This window comes from Micromys minutus (genome assembly GCF_963924665.1).
Source record: "Micromys minutus genome assembly, chromosome: 5".
NCBI classification, from domain to species: domain Eukaryota; kingdom Metazoa; phylum Chordata; class Mammalia; order Rodentia; family Muridae; genus Micromys; species Micromys minutus.
In genome coordinates this window covers 76,482,465-76,499,034 of record NC_137974.1, presented here as the reverse complement: position 1 = coordinate 76,499,034, position 16,570 = coordinate 76,482,465, and the positions used below count along the sequence as shown (strand labels likewise).

Genomic DNA, 16,570 nt, shown 5'->3' with positions numbered 1-16,570 from the left:
AAAAAAAAAAAAAAAAAAAAACAAAAGAATCGGTACAGTTTAACTTTGTACCCAGAACACACGTGATGGACAGAAACCAAAGACCCAGCACAGAAAGCTACGAGAGATAGAAAGACCACCAGGTTCCTGGAGCTGCGTCTGCGACGTCATTTATTCGTTTCAATGTTAAACTTGAAGCGTTGCCAACGGGAGTGCTGTACATATCTGCTACAGTGAATACAGGAAGATCCCGCTAAAACGGGAAGCCCGCCATTATTGAGACAACGGTTACAGCTCATCAAACACGAAGGCAGTTTTTATCGCGTAGACCGGATGATAATGTGGGCCCAGTCACAGTTCCGGTGGAAAGTTCTATATTCTACATCTTACTGATATTTTCAACTTAATTTTTAAAAGACGAGATGCTTTATATAACTAACCAGTTGAAACACACTGCTTATTGACGTGAGCGCAATCGTAAAGCGGTCTCCCCATTACCACTAACTACATCTTTGTCTATTTCTTCATCCTTAAAAAAAACAGCATATTAAAAAAAAAAAAAACAAAAAAAGAAGCACATTTAGAGATTCATTTTTAAAAAGCATCAAATCCTGAAGCAGCCTCAGGTAAGTGAAAACTTATTCTGTTCTTATCTTCATTTGTAGCACAACCAGATCCAAGAGAAGCCACTCCTGTGGCAATATAATGCTTTCTAATCTGTTAGCAAAGGTTCACTTAATCTTTAAATGCACGTGTAGACTTGTGAGTTCATGTGCACTGTGTGCAAGCCAGAAGCCCGAGGAGGCCAGAAGGAATCTGGTGCCCTGGAACTAGCTTTACAGGTGGCTGTGGGCTGTCAGGTAGGTGCTGAGACATGAGCTCCGGTCCTCCGGAAGAACAGTAAAGCCTCTTTACTGCTGGGCTCTCTCTCCAGGCCCTCTGCAGCTTCTTTGTTGCTTTTTTGTTTGTTTGTTTTTAAAATTCTGGAGACAGAATTCATTATTAGTTATCTAATAATAGTTATCTAACAAGTAATGAACTAAGTGAGAGCCAGCTAAGAACATCCAAGAAAGTAAGGACCCAGGTGGAAGTCACTCAGGGTTTTACTGAGACGGGCCCTCTGAGGTCACACAGTTGTTGGCGAGGTAACTTTGTACTTCAAGTAAATGGGTCTTGCCTAGCTGTGAACAGCAAACCCAAACCACAGGATTACACAGATTATCTCACAGTTGATTATTATTATATTAGTTGCAATTATATTAAATTATTGGGTTATTTAGAGGTGTGTCTTTATACTTCAGGGGATAACCGTTTATAACTAATATGATACTGTATTACTATAATCCTTAAAACTTGTGTGTGTGTGTGGCGGGGGGTGGGGGGAGGGAGGACATAAACATTCGCAGAACAATACTAAGAAGTACTAGACTTCTTTACAACTTTCTTCCCATGTGCTGAGACACTAACCTCTTAGATGGATTCTTACTTGAAAAATTTTGTTGCTAAATGGTGCTATTTCTGGCATCCACATCGAGTGATTTCTGCCACAAACCTTACTTTTCTAACCGTGTCTTCTTCCATTGGTATGCATGTATGACCAGGGCGAGGGCTGCAGAAAACACGGCACTTACCGTGTGTGCGTTAAGCTGCTCCTTGGCTGTCTCCGGCAGGCCTCCCAGAGGTTTGGATGCCAAGAGATGACGCTCTGTGTCTGTCAGCCACTGCTGCAATTCTTCGATTTCCCCGTGGAACCCTTTGGCCTGCAGTGACAGGTGGTTTTTAAGTTTGTGTCGCAAACGAGAGCCCTCTCCAGCCAGGGCAAAAACCGGCCCCAGCACGCTAAGCTGTCTCTGCGTCTCATTAGGATGCTACGTGTCAGGAGCAGTGGCTCACTACCCGAGAGTACTGCCTCCTCATCAGCTCTGTTCTTTATTCCAATTATTTTTACCCTCTCTTTAAAGTAGCAACATTAAACCTGCATCTGAGGGCTAGTGGGGCACGCCCCCAGCACAGCCTCAGCACCACCCGGATGCTCTCTAGTCACCTGGCGCAAGGCGCTGTCCAGCTGCTGCTTCCTTTGATCGGTCTTTTCCAAAATATCCTGCCAGCGCTGGTTTAGAATGCTGAGCTTGTACTGGAGGTTGCTTGCTTCTTCGCCCTCACTTGACGCAATGAGGTCATTTCCTGCTTTGTTGACAGCTTCCACCGTGGACTGGTGGGCTAAGACATCATTCTGGAGCACCTGAAAACGTTAGCATGATCACTCACTGGAAACACAGTCACAGAGAGGGGTCTCATGTATCCCAAGCAAGCCTCCAACTTAACAGGTAGCTAAAGAAGACTTTGAAATTTTCTTTTGTTTGCTTTTTCAAGACAGGGTTTTTGCTGTGTGGCCCTGGCAGCAGTCCTGGGATTTGCCTTGTAGACCAAGCTGGCTTTCAACTTACAGGGATCTTCTTGTTTTTGAGTCCCAAGTGCTAGGGTTAAAGGGGTGCGCCACCGCTGCTGGGCTGACTTTTTCCACCCTCCCCTCACCCCCAATAAGCGCTGGGATTACAGGTGTGAGATACCACATCCAGTTTTAGGTATTGTTGAGGGATCAAACCTAGGCCTTTATTCATGCTGGGTCAGGAACCTAGCACCCAAACCACATTTCTAGTGCACTGTACCTGTTTTGCTTTCTAAGTGTGTGAAACATTCTGAAGCAAAAGCCTCATAAGAAAAAGTGTTAACAGCAAGTTCTAAATCAACAGACCTCCTTCCCTCCTACCTTGTGGCTTCCTGGATGGCTACACTTTTAGTTGACTGGCAGTCTCAAAGGGGCTGCACAAACACTGACAGCTATCCCTGCCTTGCAACTAATACACTACAGTCTTCTGTAGAGATTATAATTAGGTGATTAAGACATTTTCACTGATTCAAGTCCATTTTGAAATTTAACTTAAGCTGAACGTCTTAAGGGATACTTTGACTCCTCTATACACATTTCCCAAATAGAACATTATCACATATCTAGGACATGTGCTTGACATGAATGTTTGGAAAGGAGAAGTGTATTACTTTACTCTCTCACTGAAGGGACTCCTTCACCTAGCATTAGTTCTGAGTTCATTATAGCTCTACTCTACCACTCACTGACATATGCTTGGCAATAACCAAGAAAAGGGTGTCATCCTTTATCTGATGTAAGACATCACACATCTGGAGGGGAAGTCAGACCTGGGAGGCTTTCCAGATGACAGGCAGACCCCAGAGTATTGCTTCTCTGGTGATTGTATCAGAGATGGCCAATGAGTCAGTTTCCAAAGGCACAAACCTAACTAAATGAGGAGTCAGGTTCTGCAAAGCACGGTCTTTGGCATGTTAACAGCAGGAAATGCTTCCTCAAGGCCTGAGGGTTAAACACTGCTGGTGTCCACTTATAGGACAGTTCCATAGAACTCCTTCCCCTGATGCTCAGAGGCAGGGGAGATTGCAGAGCAGAGGGGAGGAACTTTTGTTCAGTCTTGGTTTTGGCAATCCCAGATTTGGGATTTGCTCTGTAGACCAAGCTGGCTTTGAACTCACAGAAATGAAGGGTAAAAACGCAAGGGGGCACGTTTCTTAGTCACGTGAACAGCGTTAAAAGGTTCCCACAGACCTCCAGCCGATGTAACGGTTAAGTGTCTGATTTTTCCACCCTATCGCACACAGTTCTAATCACTGGTACTTTTAAGACAATTGCCAGATTTCCTAAGACGTAAATGCTTTTATAAACTCATTTCATGAGAGCAAGCATAGTTTGTTTTTATAAAGAGTTATTCTGGCAGTTACTGCTGCCTAGAGGCCCCGAGACCTTAAAAGCCATGGTAGGACAACCATGTTTTCGGCCTGGAAGTTTTTAGGCTGTTTCCTACAATCTTAAACAAAATTTCCATGTTAACTTAGTGACGGGTGCAAGGGATTAAATCTTTGGGGTTTGCTGTGCAGGCCTGGTGAAACTACATTTAATCACTGCTACCCCAAGCTAGTGAGAAAAATACTTCCCTAGTGCCCTCTTAGGCAGCACATGTCACACAATTTAATGCCAGACAATCTCTGTCAAAATCATAAAGTTAAGAATGACGGGCAGCAGCGGTACGTACATGATGCTTAGCGAGTTCAATCTCAATGGCCTTCGGGTCTCCTCCAACAGGTTTCTGTTCACTTAGCAAGCCCTTGGTGTTCGTCAGCCACGCGAGGAGCTCATCCAGGGCGTGCTGGAACTGGCCCAGCGCCAAGAGAGCACCCTCAAGCTTGTGCTGCCAAGAAGCAGAGAAGAAACATCCTCTTAGACCCCAACATCGTGAATAGCACGGCACGTTCTCACAAAACAAGGGCAAAGACCAACCGCTGAATGATGACCGAGTCCATACTCACAGAGCATGAATCTACTCATATCTGTCAACAACTCTAATGTGATGTGTGTGTGTGTGTGTGTGTGTGTGTGTGTGTGAATACAGCACAAACGGGAGAATTTTAATAAGACAACTGAGGTGCTTCTGAAGTTTACTGATATTAAGTGCTAACTTGACGGCTAGCAGTTGCCTTACGTTCCTGTCTGAGAGCATCTGTGTGTGCTGCGTTACCTGTCTGCTGACAATGCGCTCGTCCAGGCTATCCCATATCAGCTTCAGCTCCATCAGTGGGTCCTGGACGGTGTGCTTGTCAACCTCTTCTGTTACTTTCTTCAGCAAAAGTTCTGCTTGATGGTTCAGCTTCTCCATCTCTATCTGCTGCTGATACGCTTCAGACTTAAATTGCTGTGAGACAAAACGAGACACCAGAGGAACATTTGAAAACTAAGCCAAAAATAACTCTACAGTTCACATTTCCCACTAAAAGCAAAAGAGGTAGAAGTTTCTCCCTTTTACTTGATGGTTTATGGATAGTTATAGCTTGGGTACTCGACTTTTATTCTGCACAGTAGAATTTAATGTGTCCCATGGAGAAACATTGTTTAATATCTGATTTCATATCGATGTATCTGGAACCTAAAAAACAACGCCTTTAAGGACTTTAGTCCTGATCTCAGGCTAGCACATAGTATGCTTTCCCTCATGGCCAGCACATAGTATGCCTTCCCTCATAACTTCCATGTTTTTACAGCTGTGTTGTACTTGTTAGTAATTCTGTGTCCCACTGTTAAAGAGAAATAATTTATAATCATTATAATTACCACTAGCAAGAAAGGGTCTCACTACATAGCTCTGGGTCGCCCTTTACCACTGTTTTGGTCAGGCTTGCCTCTGACTTCACAAGTCTGGCAATCCTCCTGCCTCAGCCTGACAAGTACAGTTATTACAGATCTGAGCGTCCTGTGGGGCTTTAGAATAACATCCTTCTGCCTGCTCTTTCCCACATGACTGACAGGCACTAAAGATCTTCGTCTTGCCAGCCAACGTTTTATTCACAATAGAAAATAGTTATTTGAATCTCTGATATTCACTAGCGGCTGATATTACAACAATGTATCAATTGCACTAATTGAATAATGAGGCTCATCATAAATGTCAACAGCATGATCCAAATCTGGCCCTCCCTCCCTATACATCTACCCTCCATTCAGAATGGAGGGTATCCGAAAGGCCGTTTGTCAAAATGTAGGCATAGTTGCTTTTCAGTACATAGCTTTCGGAGTGAGTTACTAATCTTGCCCCACCCCTCTGCCTACTTGTAATTCTACAACGGATAAGAAATAATTAAAATAAATCAGTCTTTCATCATTGTTTTTTTTTTGTTTTTTTGTTTTTTTGTTTTTTTTTTTTTTTAAAGAGGCACTTATCTATACTTCCTATGTGTAGATCTTATTCTAAATCAACTTTAGGGCCTGTGAAGTGGGAAAAGTTATTTGCTACCAAGCCTGACAACCTGAGACTGAGTCCCTGCTCTCTGACCTCCTTAAGTGTAGGGCAAACACATGCGTTTATAACTACACGCAGTAGAAACAAACAGCACGGTTTGGGGGTCTGTGTGGAATGTTTCCGTTGTGTTGGCTTTAGGGAACTTCCAGGCAGCCCCTGTCAGCCGGGAGCTCCACACCTACCTTCAGCTCTTCAATCTGCTGCTTGACCGTCTCCAGGTCCGTTCCGATGGGAGACATGGTGGCCAACTTATTGCCTGCGATGTCAACCCAGTCGAATATTGCCTGCAAGACACATTTCCTGTGGGTTAGCGTGGCTGTGGCTCTGGGGTTACAGGGAGAGGCAAGGGCTCTAAGACCTCACGAAAGGCGCTGGCCCCAAGAGAACCTTGATATTAAAAATCAGATTCTACCTGGCTGAAACTTTTTAAAACTAAGAGCCTTTACCCAAATAAAAGAAGTAATATAAAGCAGCTCCTCAAATACCAAGTAAACGTCATCTTCCAAAGCTGGTGTTCTTAAATTATCTGCACTTTCAAAGAAAAGTTCATTTGGAAATGTTTACATATTCAATCATGAAAGTGGAATATCCTATTTGCTTATATAAAAATATATTGTAAAAAAAAGATCCAAACGTATCTATTTATTCAAGTGACCAAAAAGTCATGTTTAATGGTTCACCTAACCTTCCTACACTCCTGCAATTACCATTAAAACCCTGCACATCCATATAATTAAGGGTACCATTATTGCAAAAAACTCCACAGTCCTCTACTTTCTCTGTTCCCTCAAGGTTTCTACACATTCTACAAGGCTCAACACACATTTTTTAAAGGTAATTAATGTATAACGGAATTATTTTACATTTAATGAAGCTCACAGAAAAGAAACTAGATGAACTATCTGATATGTTTAAATAACCATCAACCAACCCCATTACTTAAGCAGCAACCTGGAGAGACCTGATGGAGTACCTAGAACCACACTGCAGCTACGGCAACACAATTTAATAACTCAAGCTGCCTTTCATGACCAGCAGGACTTGTGATGAAACTTATGTTTCCTGCTGTTGCTGAGGAGCCGGTGTCAAATCACGGTGCCTTGTCCATGGCTCCCGTGTGACCTTGTCCAGTAGCGGTAGCTTCTCCAGCCATGGAAAACAATCCCACTCAAAACACTTGCCCTCATGACTTGGTGTCTCACACACAGACTGGGAGCCCAGTGTGGTCAGCACTGGTCGCTGATTATTGAAGCAAGAAATCACTGCGTGTGAGGCGAGTGGACACATGGGTGTGGGGGTTAGAATAAGGAGTCATTTGCCGTGAAGAATTTTGTGTACTCCTAAAGTCTGAAGCCCTTACTTCCAGCTGGCATGAAGCCTGGATAGTGGTTTTTTTTTTTCAGACATGGGAAGAAGTGGCCATACTGAAAGAGGAAAAAACAAATCTGTTCTCACGTGAGCTTTAAAAGTAATGTTCACTTCAGTGCTATGGAAATACTTGGAGAGGGTTTTTCCGTGCAGTAAGAAACATGGAAGATTAAACTCCTGCCGAGCTGCTAGGAAATAGGACCAAGGGGAGGGAGGCAGAGATGACACATCCCTGGGTGGGCCTGAAGAGAACCTTAATATTGAAAAAATCAGTTTCTAACTGGCTAATGAACCAAACGGGAACCTGACACGACAAAGCACTATTTTAAAGGTTATATATATGGAGAGGCAGAAAGCGACTGGATACAGCTGGTTATGAGCTAATAAAACAGAATTCTACTTTGGTGCCCAGGGAGAGCACTGGCTTCACGTTTGCACGCTTTAACTCTGACTTTGGTTTAACGTGGAGGTATTTTTAGCACGTGTTTATCCCTTTTATCTTACGTCACCAGCTTCAGAACAGGACTGAGACTCTGTCCCCTGCCACTTCACTGCCGGGTGCTCAGCAACTTACGGAAAATACAGTGTGGGAATATTTACTTTCACTTAAAGACAAAAAGGCACCAGAACACTTCTTTTCAAAGCAAATTTCACCGGTGCGTGTACTAACCCACGCTTAGATGTACGTGTAAAATCCGTACGTCTGAAAGGTAAGTGGTATCTTCTAAAAAGGCTGAGTCAAAGTAGTTGTACCCATGCAAACAGATCTGTCTGCAGTTGCACACACAGTCACGTGCTGGGCTGGAACCAGGGCGTCCAGGTTCAGACAGCAACAGACGAGATCCCCACCTCCAGCTGAGCCCAGCGGACGTGGCGGCCACCTCACCTGCAATCCGTCCTGGTACTGGACAGCAGCTTGCATGGCCTCTTCCAGTTTGTCAACCCGGTCTTTCCAAGCTTTATTTAGAGAGTCCCACGCTGAATTTAACTACAAAACAAATGTTAGAGTCCTGTCAAGTGTCAAATTTGCACTCTTAACTGTTGGTAAAAACCGGTATGGCTTTGCTAGGTCCCGAGGAGGGCGTTCTTACAAACGTAGAAAAGAGGTCAGGAGGAGTTCCTACCTCATCTATACTCTTCTTGACAATGGGCTTGTCGGGTTCCCCACATGCGGCGATGAGCTCCGAGCCCAGCGTGACGACCATGTCCAGCTCCTCTTGCAGCCCGTCAATCTCCTCCCTTATTGCCTGGGATTCAAAGCAGAGCCTCAGATCACCATGTGAAGCCACACCAAGACCAAGACTAGGTGTCTCAAGGAGCTGCCCACAGGGGCTGGGGGTGGGGGTGGGGTGGGGGGCTCCTACGTGAGGTTAGCAGTACTCTGTTTTCTTATTTCCCAAACTCATAACGTCCTGTTTTGGAACCCGAAACCAAAATATATGTTTTAGAGAAAAGAGTGTCCTCTAGTGCCAAATCTTTACTCTAAAGATGAAAATAACTTTGTGACAAAATACCAGAGTGCTTTAAGAAAATGACCCAAATACCGTCAAGTTCCAAAAGACATTTTGATTTTTCTCAAGGAGTTTGCCTGCATGTGTTCCAAGGAAACACCGGTAATATGAGCACAAAGATTTTATGCAAAGAAACATTGGGAAACTCATGATAACCAACTTTGGGGTTCCATGCGTCACCCTAGGTGGGATCTGTTGACCCCGACTTGCTTTTCAGTCACTGTTGAACACACCCACTCAGAAATGAGTATTTAATAGGCCCAAGCAGAGCCCCAAATCACACGTCGAAGGGACATTTGCCCCCGGCCAAGAAGGCAATTCAGCTACATACACAAGAAAGTAGGAACACAGGGTGGGTAATAGTTCGATCAAACCTTGAAGCTTGTCACAGAAATGGGACGAGGAACGAGGCTGTGGAAGAGCTCAGGGTTACAGGAACAGAGGAACGCCTGTGTTAGCATGACCACCAGCTCGTGTCAGAAGCTGCACACCGTGCCCCGCAAAGTCAGGACGGAGAACACATCCGAGGGACTTCAAGCAGCAGGACAGAAAGCAGCAAGGCGGGGGAAGGCTGGGGGCCGTCAAGGGCAGACATCCTGTCTTCATGTTACGTGTGTGGGGTGTGTGTGTGTGTGTGTGTGTGTGTGTGTGTGTGTGTGTGTGTATGTGTGTGTGACACAGACAGCAGTGTGGGCACAGAGAGATGATCTTAAGGACAACCTCCAAGGGACATCTGCGAGTCCATAATATCTTGGTACTCACTAAGCATTCCGAGTTCAGAACCTGATATAAATTTTAACAGGACTGGGGTTTTGTCACGCTGAACTTTGTTCTTGTCTTTTGTAGTTGAACCAAGTTCTGTGACTTACCTCTGCTGCTTCCTGCTGCTGCTTTACCACGGAGGGATCGATGCCGGGGTCCTCCAGGTCCCGGATGAAATCTTGAGTGTCTTTGGTGGTAACAACCAGTGACATGTGATCACACCAGAATTTTTCTGCTAGTTCCATCACGTCCAGCAGTTTGGCTTCCCGTTCTTCTACCAGCGTGTGGATGCTTCCCCAGATGAAAACCATTTGGTCCAACTTATCCTGCACAGCTACACAGCAAAACAATGTTAAATACATAGACTGGACCAGGTTTTCGTCAACTGTGGTCACTGGGCCCAAACCTGTTCTACACAATGCAGAATCTATGGGTCCACTACAGCTGTGCCAAGACACCTCCTTATAAAAGTAGATGTGTAAAGCTACATGAGCTCAAAGTTTAAAAGTAAGCCTAGGGCCAGGTGTGGTGATGAGCCTACAATCTCAGCACCTGAGAGGTAGAGGCATATTGGTTTCTAAGATTGAGGCTAGCGTGGTCTACATGGCTCCAAGTTAGCCAGGGCTACATGTATGTATGTATGTATGTATGTATGTATGTATGTATAGATAGATAGAGAGAGAGAGAGAGACCCTGTCTCAAAAACAAAACCAAACACCACAATAAACAAGCAAACAAACAAAAAAGAAAGCTGAGCCCGTCCCAGCCATCACCTTTGGCAGATATGTCTTTTTCGGTGCCCTCAGACCGGGCGATCATCTCCTCTCCCCTCTGCCTCAGAGTCTCATAGAGCGGCTGCAGCTTCTCCATGTCCACAGACACACTCTTATTTTCACCAATCTGCTCCTTGATCTTTTCGACCTCGGCGGAGATGGACGGCGGCTGCCGCAGACGCTCCGCGATGCGCTCCAGGCTCTCAAGGATCTGGTCGATCTTGTCGTGAAACTGCAAGTAGAAACGACGGGCTGCTGTCACGTCTCACGAAAAACTTCCCCCAACTAAAAGCTGAGGACCATTTGCCAGCATTTCCATCCAAAAAGTAACAGCCGGCTGGGGCATGAAGCCATGCCTGAAGTAACACCTCTGTGTACTCCCGTGTAACACAACCAGGAAGGGAACACTTGAGTTTCCCACCAATAACTGAATGTATTCACTAAGAAGCAGTCTACACTCCTTTGTAGCAATATTAATCTTAACCTGATGTTTAATTTTATCACAATTAAACATTTTTTTTAATAAGCTGCACATCTGGCTGTCAGAACTGATTATCTCATCTAAAACTACCATTTTGAAATTCTAAAAATGTACGATTGCTTGCAAAACACATAGTTTTTGATTAGGTGGTTTGGTTAGGTCCAAGAGATTTCTTGAGTTATATATTTCCTCAGTTGAAAATAATAAAAAGGACCAAAGAATTAAACAAAGTAGAGTATGTCCAATGTTGTATCCCAGGTTTGTATTTAACCCATGGTCAAACACACGACTGGATATGAGGAAATAGTTAATTTCATATTTATGAAGGTGTCACGTGCAATGACACAACGTCAGAAATCACTGTTTATTTTAAACTCTGTTGTAGCTTCAAGTTGAACAAACCAACTGTGTAAGTTAGTTTGAATTGCCAACGGACACAGCCTAGCGTCATCGGAGGACAGTGTCACTCGAGGGAATTCCCAGATCAGACTGGCCTGCAGGAATTGCCTATGGATGACTGTCTTTATTGCTACTGGATGAGGGAGGGCCCAGCCCTCAGCAGATGGGGCAGGCTATGGGAGAGAGCTAGGTAGGCATGGCCGCTCAGTAGGCCACCAAACAGTGCCCCTCCACGGTTCCTGCTTCACCTGCTTGAGTTCCTGTACTGCCGCCCACAGTGTCAGACTGTGACCGGAAGTGCAGGAAGACACAAGCCCTCCCTCCTCTCAGTTGTTTCCACAGCAACAGAGGGGAACCGGGAACACACACACGTAGCATTCCACACATAGAAAATGCCACCCCGTGCCCAGCGTCCAGTGATAAAAACCACACCCTTGAAAGCAGAGAACCTGCTTCTTACTTAATATTCTTATCATTTTTATCTGGCTGATTTCCTCTCAAGGCTTTTCTTAAGGAAAATTCTGTTACTAGTAATTATAAGTTTCTTTTCTCTTCTTCAAGTCAAATACTGACTTCCACGTACGACGGGCACTGAAGCCAGCATCTGAGCACTGCTGCAAGCAAGTTTCCTACTCATTGGAAATCACTTTTCTTTACTGTACCCTGAAGGAGGCAGGGAAAGCCAAGAGTTGGCTGTGAGCAGATCCCACCTCTGAGAGAAAAGGCACCTCGCATGAGAGTCAACCCAGCGATGTCGGTTAAGAGTAAGTATGACCAGAGGGTCCAGGAAAATGTTTGGTATGCTTGGATGTGGGGAAGAGATGGATTCTTTTCCTAGTGTAAAAAGGATTACCTGGGTGGACTGAGAAATGGCCTCATCCAGGACCACAGCTCGCTTTTTGACATCTTCTTTAATCTGACTGTAGAGGGCGTCGGCTGCCACATACTTTGCTTGGACATAAATGCCTTCCTTTGGGCTCAGTTCCAGTAGCTGTGGCCCAGTCTTGTTCATCTTGTCTATGTGGGGCTTGTGCTCCGCTATCAGTTCTCGAAGTTGCTGTAAGGAGCCAAACAGTCTCTCAGGGTCAGCTGATCACACCTCGATCACACCTCTGTACTACAACCAGCCGATCACACAGCTAAGCAAGGGCCCTCCCTGCCTCCGGGGTGGATCCAGGTCTCTGCCAGGAGGAGATCCCGGGGATGTCCAGCCGCGCACCATCCGGGGAACAGACAGTAATGGCACTAACTCGAGCCGTAAATGTGCATCTCACGCCACGATAAGAGCTGCCTGTTTGCACAAGGGAAGGAGAAGGAGCTGAGCCACAGCTCCTAGGTGCTTCTTTTTGCACGTTCATGATGTGTGCAGAAACGAATGGGAGGAGTGGACCTCAAGAACAGGAAGAATCTCGGGGTGGGTGAGGGTGTGAGGGGAGAAAGACATGATACCACGATTTTAAAAACCTCAGGATACAGAGGTGTGAGGGTGATGTGAGCCCATAGGCACTCTAGTCACACGTGTGAACCAGTATTAGACAGATACTCATATATGTGTGTGTGTGTGTGTGTGTGTGTGTGTGTGTGTATGTATGTATATATACACACACATACACACATATATACACACACATATATACACACACATACACATACACACATATATACACACATATACACATACACACACATATATATACACACACATACGCACATATATACACACACATACACATATATACACACACATACACACATATACACATACACACACCAAATACATTGGTACTTTTCTATCAGTTACTACAATTATCTGTGTGCCGCAGGTAAGGCAGCGAGCTGCCACTCGGGTGCTAAGAACTTAAACCAGATCTAAGACCGGCAAGTGATTTTAGCTGCCAGACCGCCTCTCCTGCTCCTGTGTATTCTTGTAAACTCTTAAAGATGTCAAGGGTTGAAGATTAAACACACAACTATACACTGAGCATCACTGCAAGGTGCATTTAAAGAGAGTATGTGTCATATTGAAAGTCGCTTGATTTTGTCCTCTGGTTGGGGGACGGATGTTTAGCCTGGTGAGTGGGGCTGCAACTTGGGTGGAGTCTCTTCAGGTGATGGGTTGAGGGGCCGAACAAAGGGGCGGGGGGATGTCTCTGAGGAGAGGAGTGTATGGGGCCTCTCCAGAATCATCCCCACAGGCCATTCAAATCCACTGTCAGGGAGCCTTTTCCTATAAGGCCACTCCCTAAGACATGCGGAGGGCTTCCGCCTGCCCCTCACCAGCCTTGTCCTTCCCTGGGGTATCTCAATCCCTCTGCACTCCGGCCTCTAGCAGGAGCTTCCCAGAGGGAGCGCACTCAGGAGAGGAAGTCTAGAGATAACCTACAGGTGCTCAGCTGCTTAGAAGCTGTTCTGAAGGCTACTGAAAATAATTCCACATACAAACTCAATTATAAAAGTGTGTATGTGGGGGGGAAGGGGATGTCTAAGCTAACACGATGCACGTGAGAGTCACAGTGGCGTTCTGCCTTGAGGGTGAGTTGGTCTGAGTCTTATTTTTATTCCTTCATCTCCCTGTGCTGTTTTACAGAACAGAGGTGGCCACGACCCCATCGTCTGACATAGAATCCCCCGGGTAAGAGAACTGGTGGGGTGATACATTCTCCACGTTTGTATTCTAGAAGGCATGCTTGAAAACGAACCCTAGAACCAAAATACTCTCAAGGGATGTGTGCGAGACCTCAGCTGAGGTTTTTTGAACTGCCTGGCCCACTTCATCTGTGCAGTGCTGCTGAGGTGACTTCATCTAGGAGCAGCATTTGGGCCTTTTGTAGAATGTTCCATGACAGGCCAGAGAGTGCCCGGGTGCTCACTTGGATGCCTGTGTGTATGAGCAAACAGCCTTTGGCTGGACGTGGTGTTATACCCCTGCAATTCCAGCACTAGGGAGGCTGATGCTGGAAGACGGCAAGTTTGAAGACAGCCTGGATTACATAGAGAGATCCTCTCTCAGGGGTGGGGAGTGGGGGCCATGTGCCTTTGCCTCATAATGTGACCCGGTAATTCTTGACGTCATCATGCTGGAGAAATGTCACATGACTTAAAGGCCTGCATGTTAACATAGTCTCTGGAGGTTGTTTTCCTTTCTAGATACATCTTCCCCAACAGCAGATATGGAATTAGAGGGGAAAATAACATTTTCTATGAACAGCCTGTAGGAGGCTGTGAAACCTTTATCCTTACCCTCATACAGCCACAAGTTTGTTTTGCAAATTCAGAGATTATGAAAACGAGGAAGTCTGGGCTGGAGAGATGGCTCAGTGGTTAAGAACACTGACTGCTCTTCCAGAGGTCCTGAGTTCAAATCACAGCAACCACATGGTGGCTCACAACCATCTGTAATGGGATCTGATGCCCTCTTCTGGTGTGTCTGAAGACAGCTACAGTGTACTCCCATGGAAACAATTAATAAATCTTTAAAAGCAGTTGTCTGAATCACCTATGACAAAGATGTTCACGATCCACCTTATGCTAAGCGTCGTTCAGTGACCAGCCACCGGGATTTCTGAGGTGAGGAAACCCCATATTGAAGGGAAATTCAGTTCCATATCATTTTCAAGTGTTTCGCTAGCTGAATGGTTTGGATAAAACTCCGTAAAAGTTTAACTTCTCCTTAAGCTGCTTTCATAAACTCTCTTCTGGGGGAAGAATGTCAGCTGCAGGTCATCTTCCACGCCAGTGTGTTTAAGAAAGTGCCGGAGATCGACAGGAGGAGCCGGGGATGGGTGAGCAGGAAGAGCAGCAGCAGCAGCTGCTGCAGAGGGCCTGGGTTCGATTCCCAGCACCCACATGGCAGCTCACGACTGTCCAAAACTCCAGTCCCAGAGAATGTTAACACCCACTTCTGGCCCCTGAGCATTGTCTACATGTGCTGCAGACTTGCACACAGGAAAAGACTCATGCACACAGAATATAAGCAGATATATCTTAGAAACCCTGTAGGTCTATCATATCGTCTAAAATGCATTGTCACATCTTTTCAGCCACTCCTGACTAGCTTGAGAAGACACCATGTATAGATCAAGAGAACAACTAGGTTCTAAAGTCCATAAATGTTAGTTAGGGACTCCAGATCTTCTGAGACGTGAGCCCTCTCCCAACCACATTCGTGTAAGTTTCCAGTGACGTTAACAGTTGTCTGTTAGAGGGAGGACTTCCTGATGCCAGAGTCTCATGTATGTTTCATACGCCTAGGTCACTGCTTCAAGTTTCACAGAGTGGCGGGGACGGCCGATAGCTTTCCTGACATTTCCGTTTTGACAGATGCACACCACTGTATATGTTCTTGGAACTCAGTGTCCCTGTATGCATGATGGCTCCTTGTCTAAGTTCCTAATACTTTAGATGACTGACTGTTATACAACACATTGATCATGGAACACAGTATAAGTACATAGGATGCAATTCAATGTACATGGTTGAAAGCACCCTAAAAGCTCACGTGTGCTAACACGTAAGAATAGTGTTCTCTTTCCTATCCAGATGGGCTGCGGTGTGCATTATTCTAAGAAAGTTGGTACGGGGTCATTTGTACAGCTCGTGACAGGTTCCCAGCTGCGAGTAAGTACACACCACATACACACACACACACACACACCCCACAGAATTACTAAAATGTCCAGTTTCAGAAGGTGTGCAGTAGCACTTTAGACCCCACTGCTGACCGCCATCCCCGGTCATGGGCTCTGCCGCCCTTTCTCACCCGATGCTCCTCCTGCTGTCTTCTCAGAGTCTCGTACTCCAGGGCTGGGGCAGGCAGCTGGGAGATGATACGCTGTGTCTCCGTTAGCCACGGCCAGAGTTCCTCATACGTCTCCCAGAACTGGCTAACGAGGGACTGAGCCCGCTCCAGCTGCAGGTGCCTCTCTGAGTTGATCTGGCAGACGGCGTCGTACTTCTTCAGCACCTTGTCCAGCTTTTTCTAGGGGGCAGGATGAAGAAACACGCCTGTCAGGCTGGTAGCCACAGTGTGTGTCGGCCAGCTCTGCACGTTTGGCACAGCGTGAGCAGATGTAAGTGAAATCTGTTCGGATTAACTGTCCCTATGCACACGTCCAGTTAACGAAAAGAGGTGTTCAAACTCTTATGCACAGGCACTAAGATGTAAGAAGAATTCTCCAAAAACTCTTACACTGCTCTTGGGGTTGGAAAGTAAGTTTCACACAAGTCTACTGACATGGTGACTAAGGGAAAAGATTATCTTTCACAAACAGAATCTGAAGAACAAAAATCAGTTAAACATAAAATCAATTACACACATGGGAATCAAGAGCAGGGCACTGTGCTGTGCATAACCTGTAATTTTATGTGTGCTCTGCCTGAAAGAGAATGTATTTTATTTAAAATGTAATTCAAGGC

General features: G+C 45.5%; 1 protein-coding gene across 12 annotated transcripts in view; it reads right to left on the bottom strand.

The window, feature by feature from the left end:
* Positions 1-16,570, bottom strand: part of DST (dystonin) — a gene marked incomplete at both ends in the record, with an annotated part of 363,235 nt that overhangs the window by 32,664 nt on the left and 314,001 nt on the right. For all 12 annotated transcript variants that reach the window (XM_080917065.1, XM_080917066.1, XM_080917067.1 and 9 more), the window contains 11 exons: positions 1,611-1,739; positions 2,024-2,221; positions 4,104-4,259; positions 4,587-4,760; positions 6,044-6,145; positions 8,116-8,217; positions 8,354-8,476; positions 9,610-9,836; positions 10,276-10,507; positions 12,009-12,212; positions 15,915-16,133. In XM_080917065.1, coding sequence (XP_080773191.1) covers positions 1,611-1,739; positions 2,024-2,221; positions 4,104-4,259; positions 4,587-4,760; positions 6,044-6,145; positions 8,116-8,217; positions 8,354-8,476; positions 9,610-9,836; positions 10,276-10,507; positions 12,009-12,212; positions 15,915-16,133 — 1,866 coding nt within the window. The remainder of the gene's footprint in view (positions 1-1,610; positions 1,740-2,023; positions 2,222-4,103; positions 4,260-4,586; positions 4,761-6,043; positions 6,146-8,115; positions 8,218-8,353; positions 8,477-9,609; positions 9,837-10,275; positions 10,508-12,008; positions 12,213-15,914; positions 16,134-16,570) is intronic.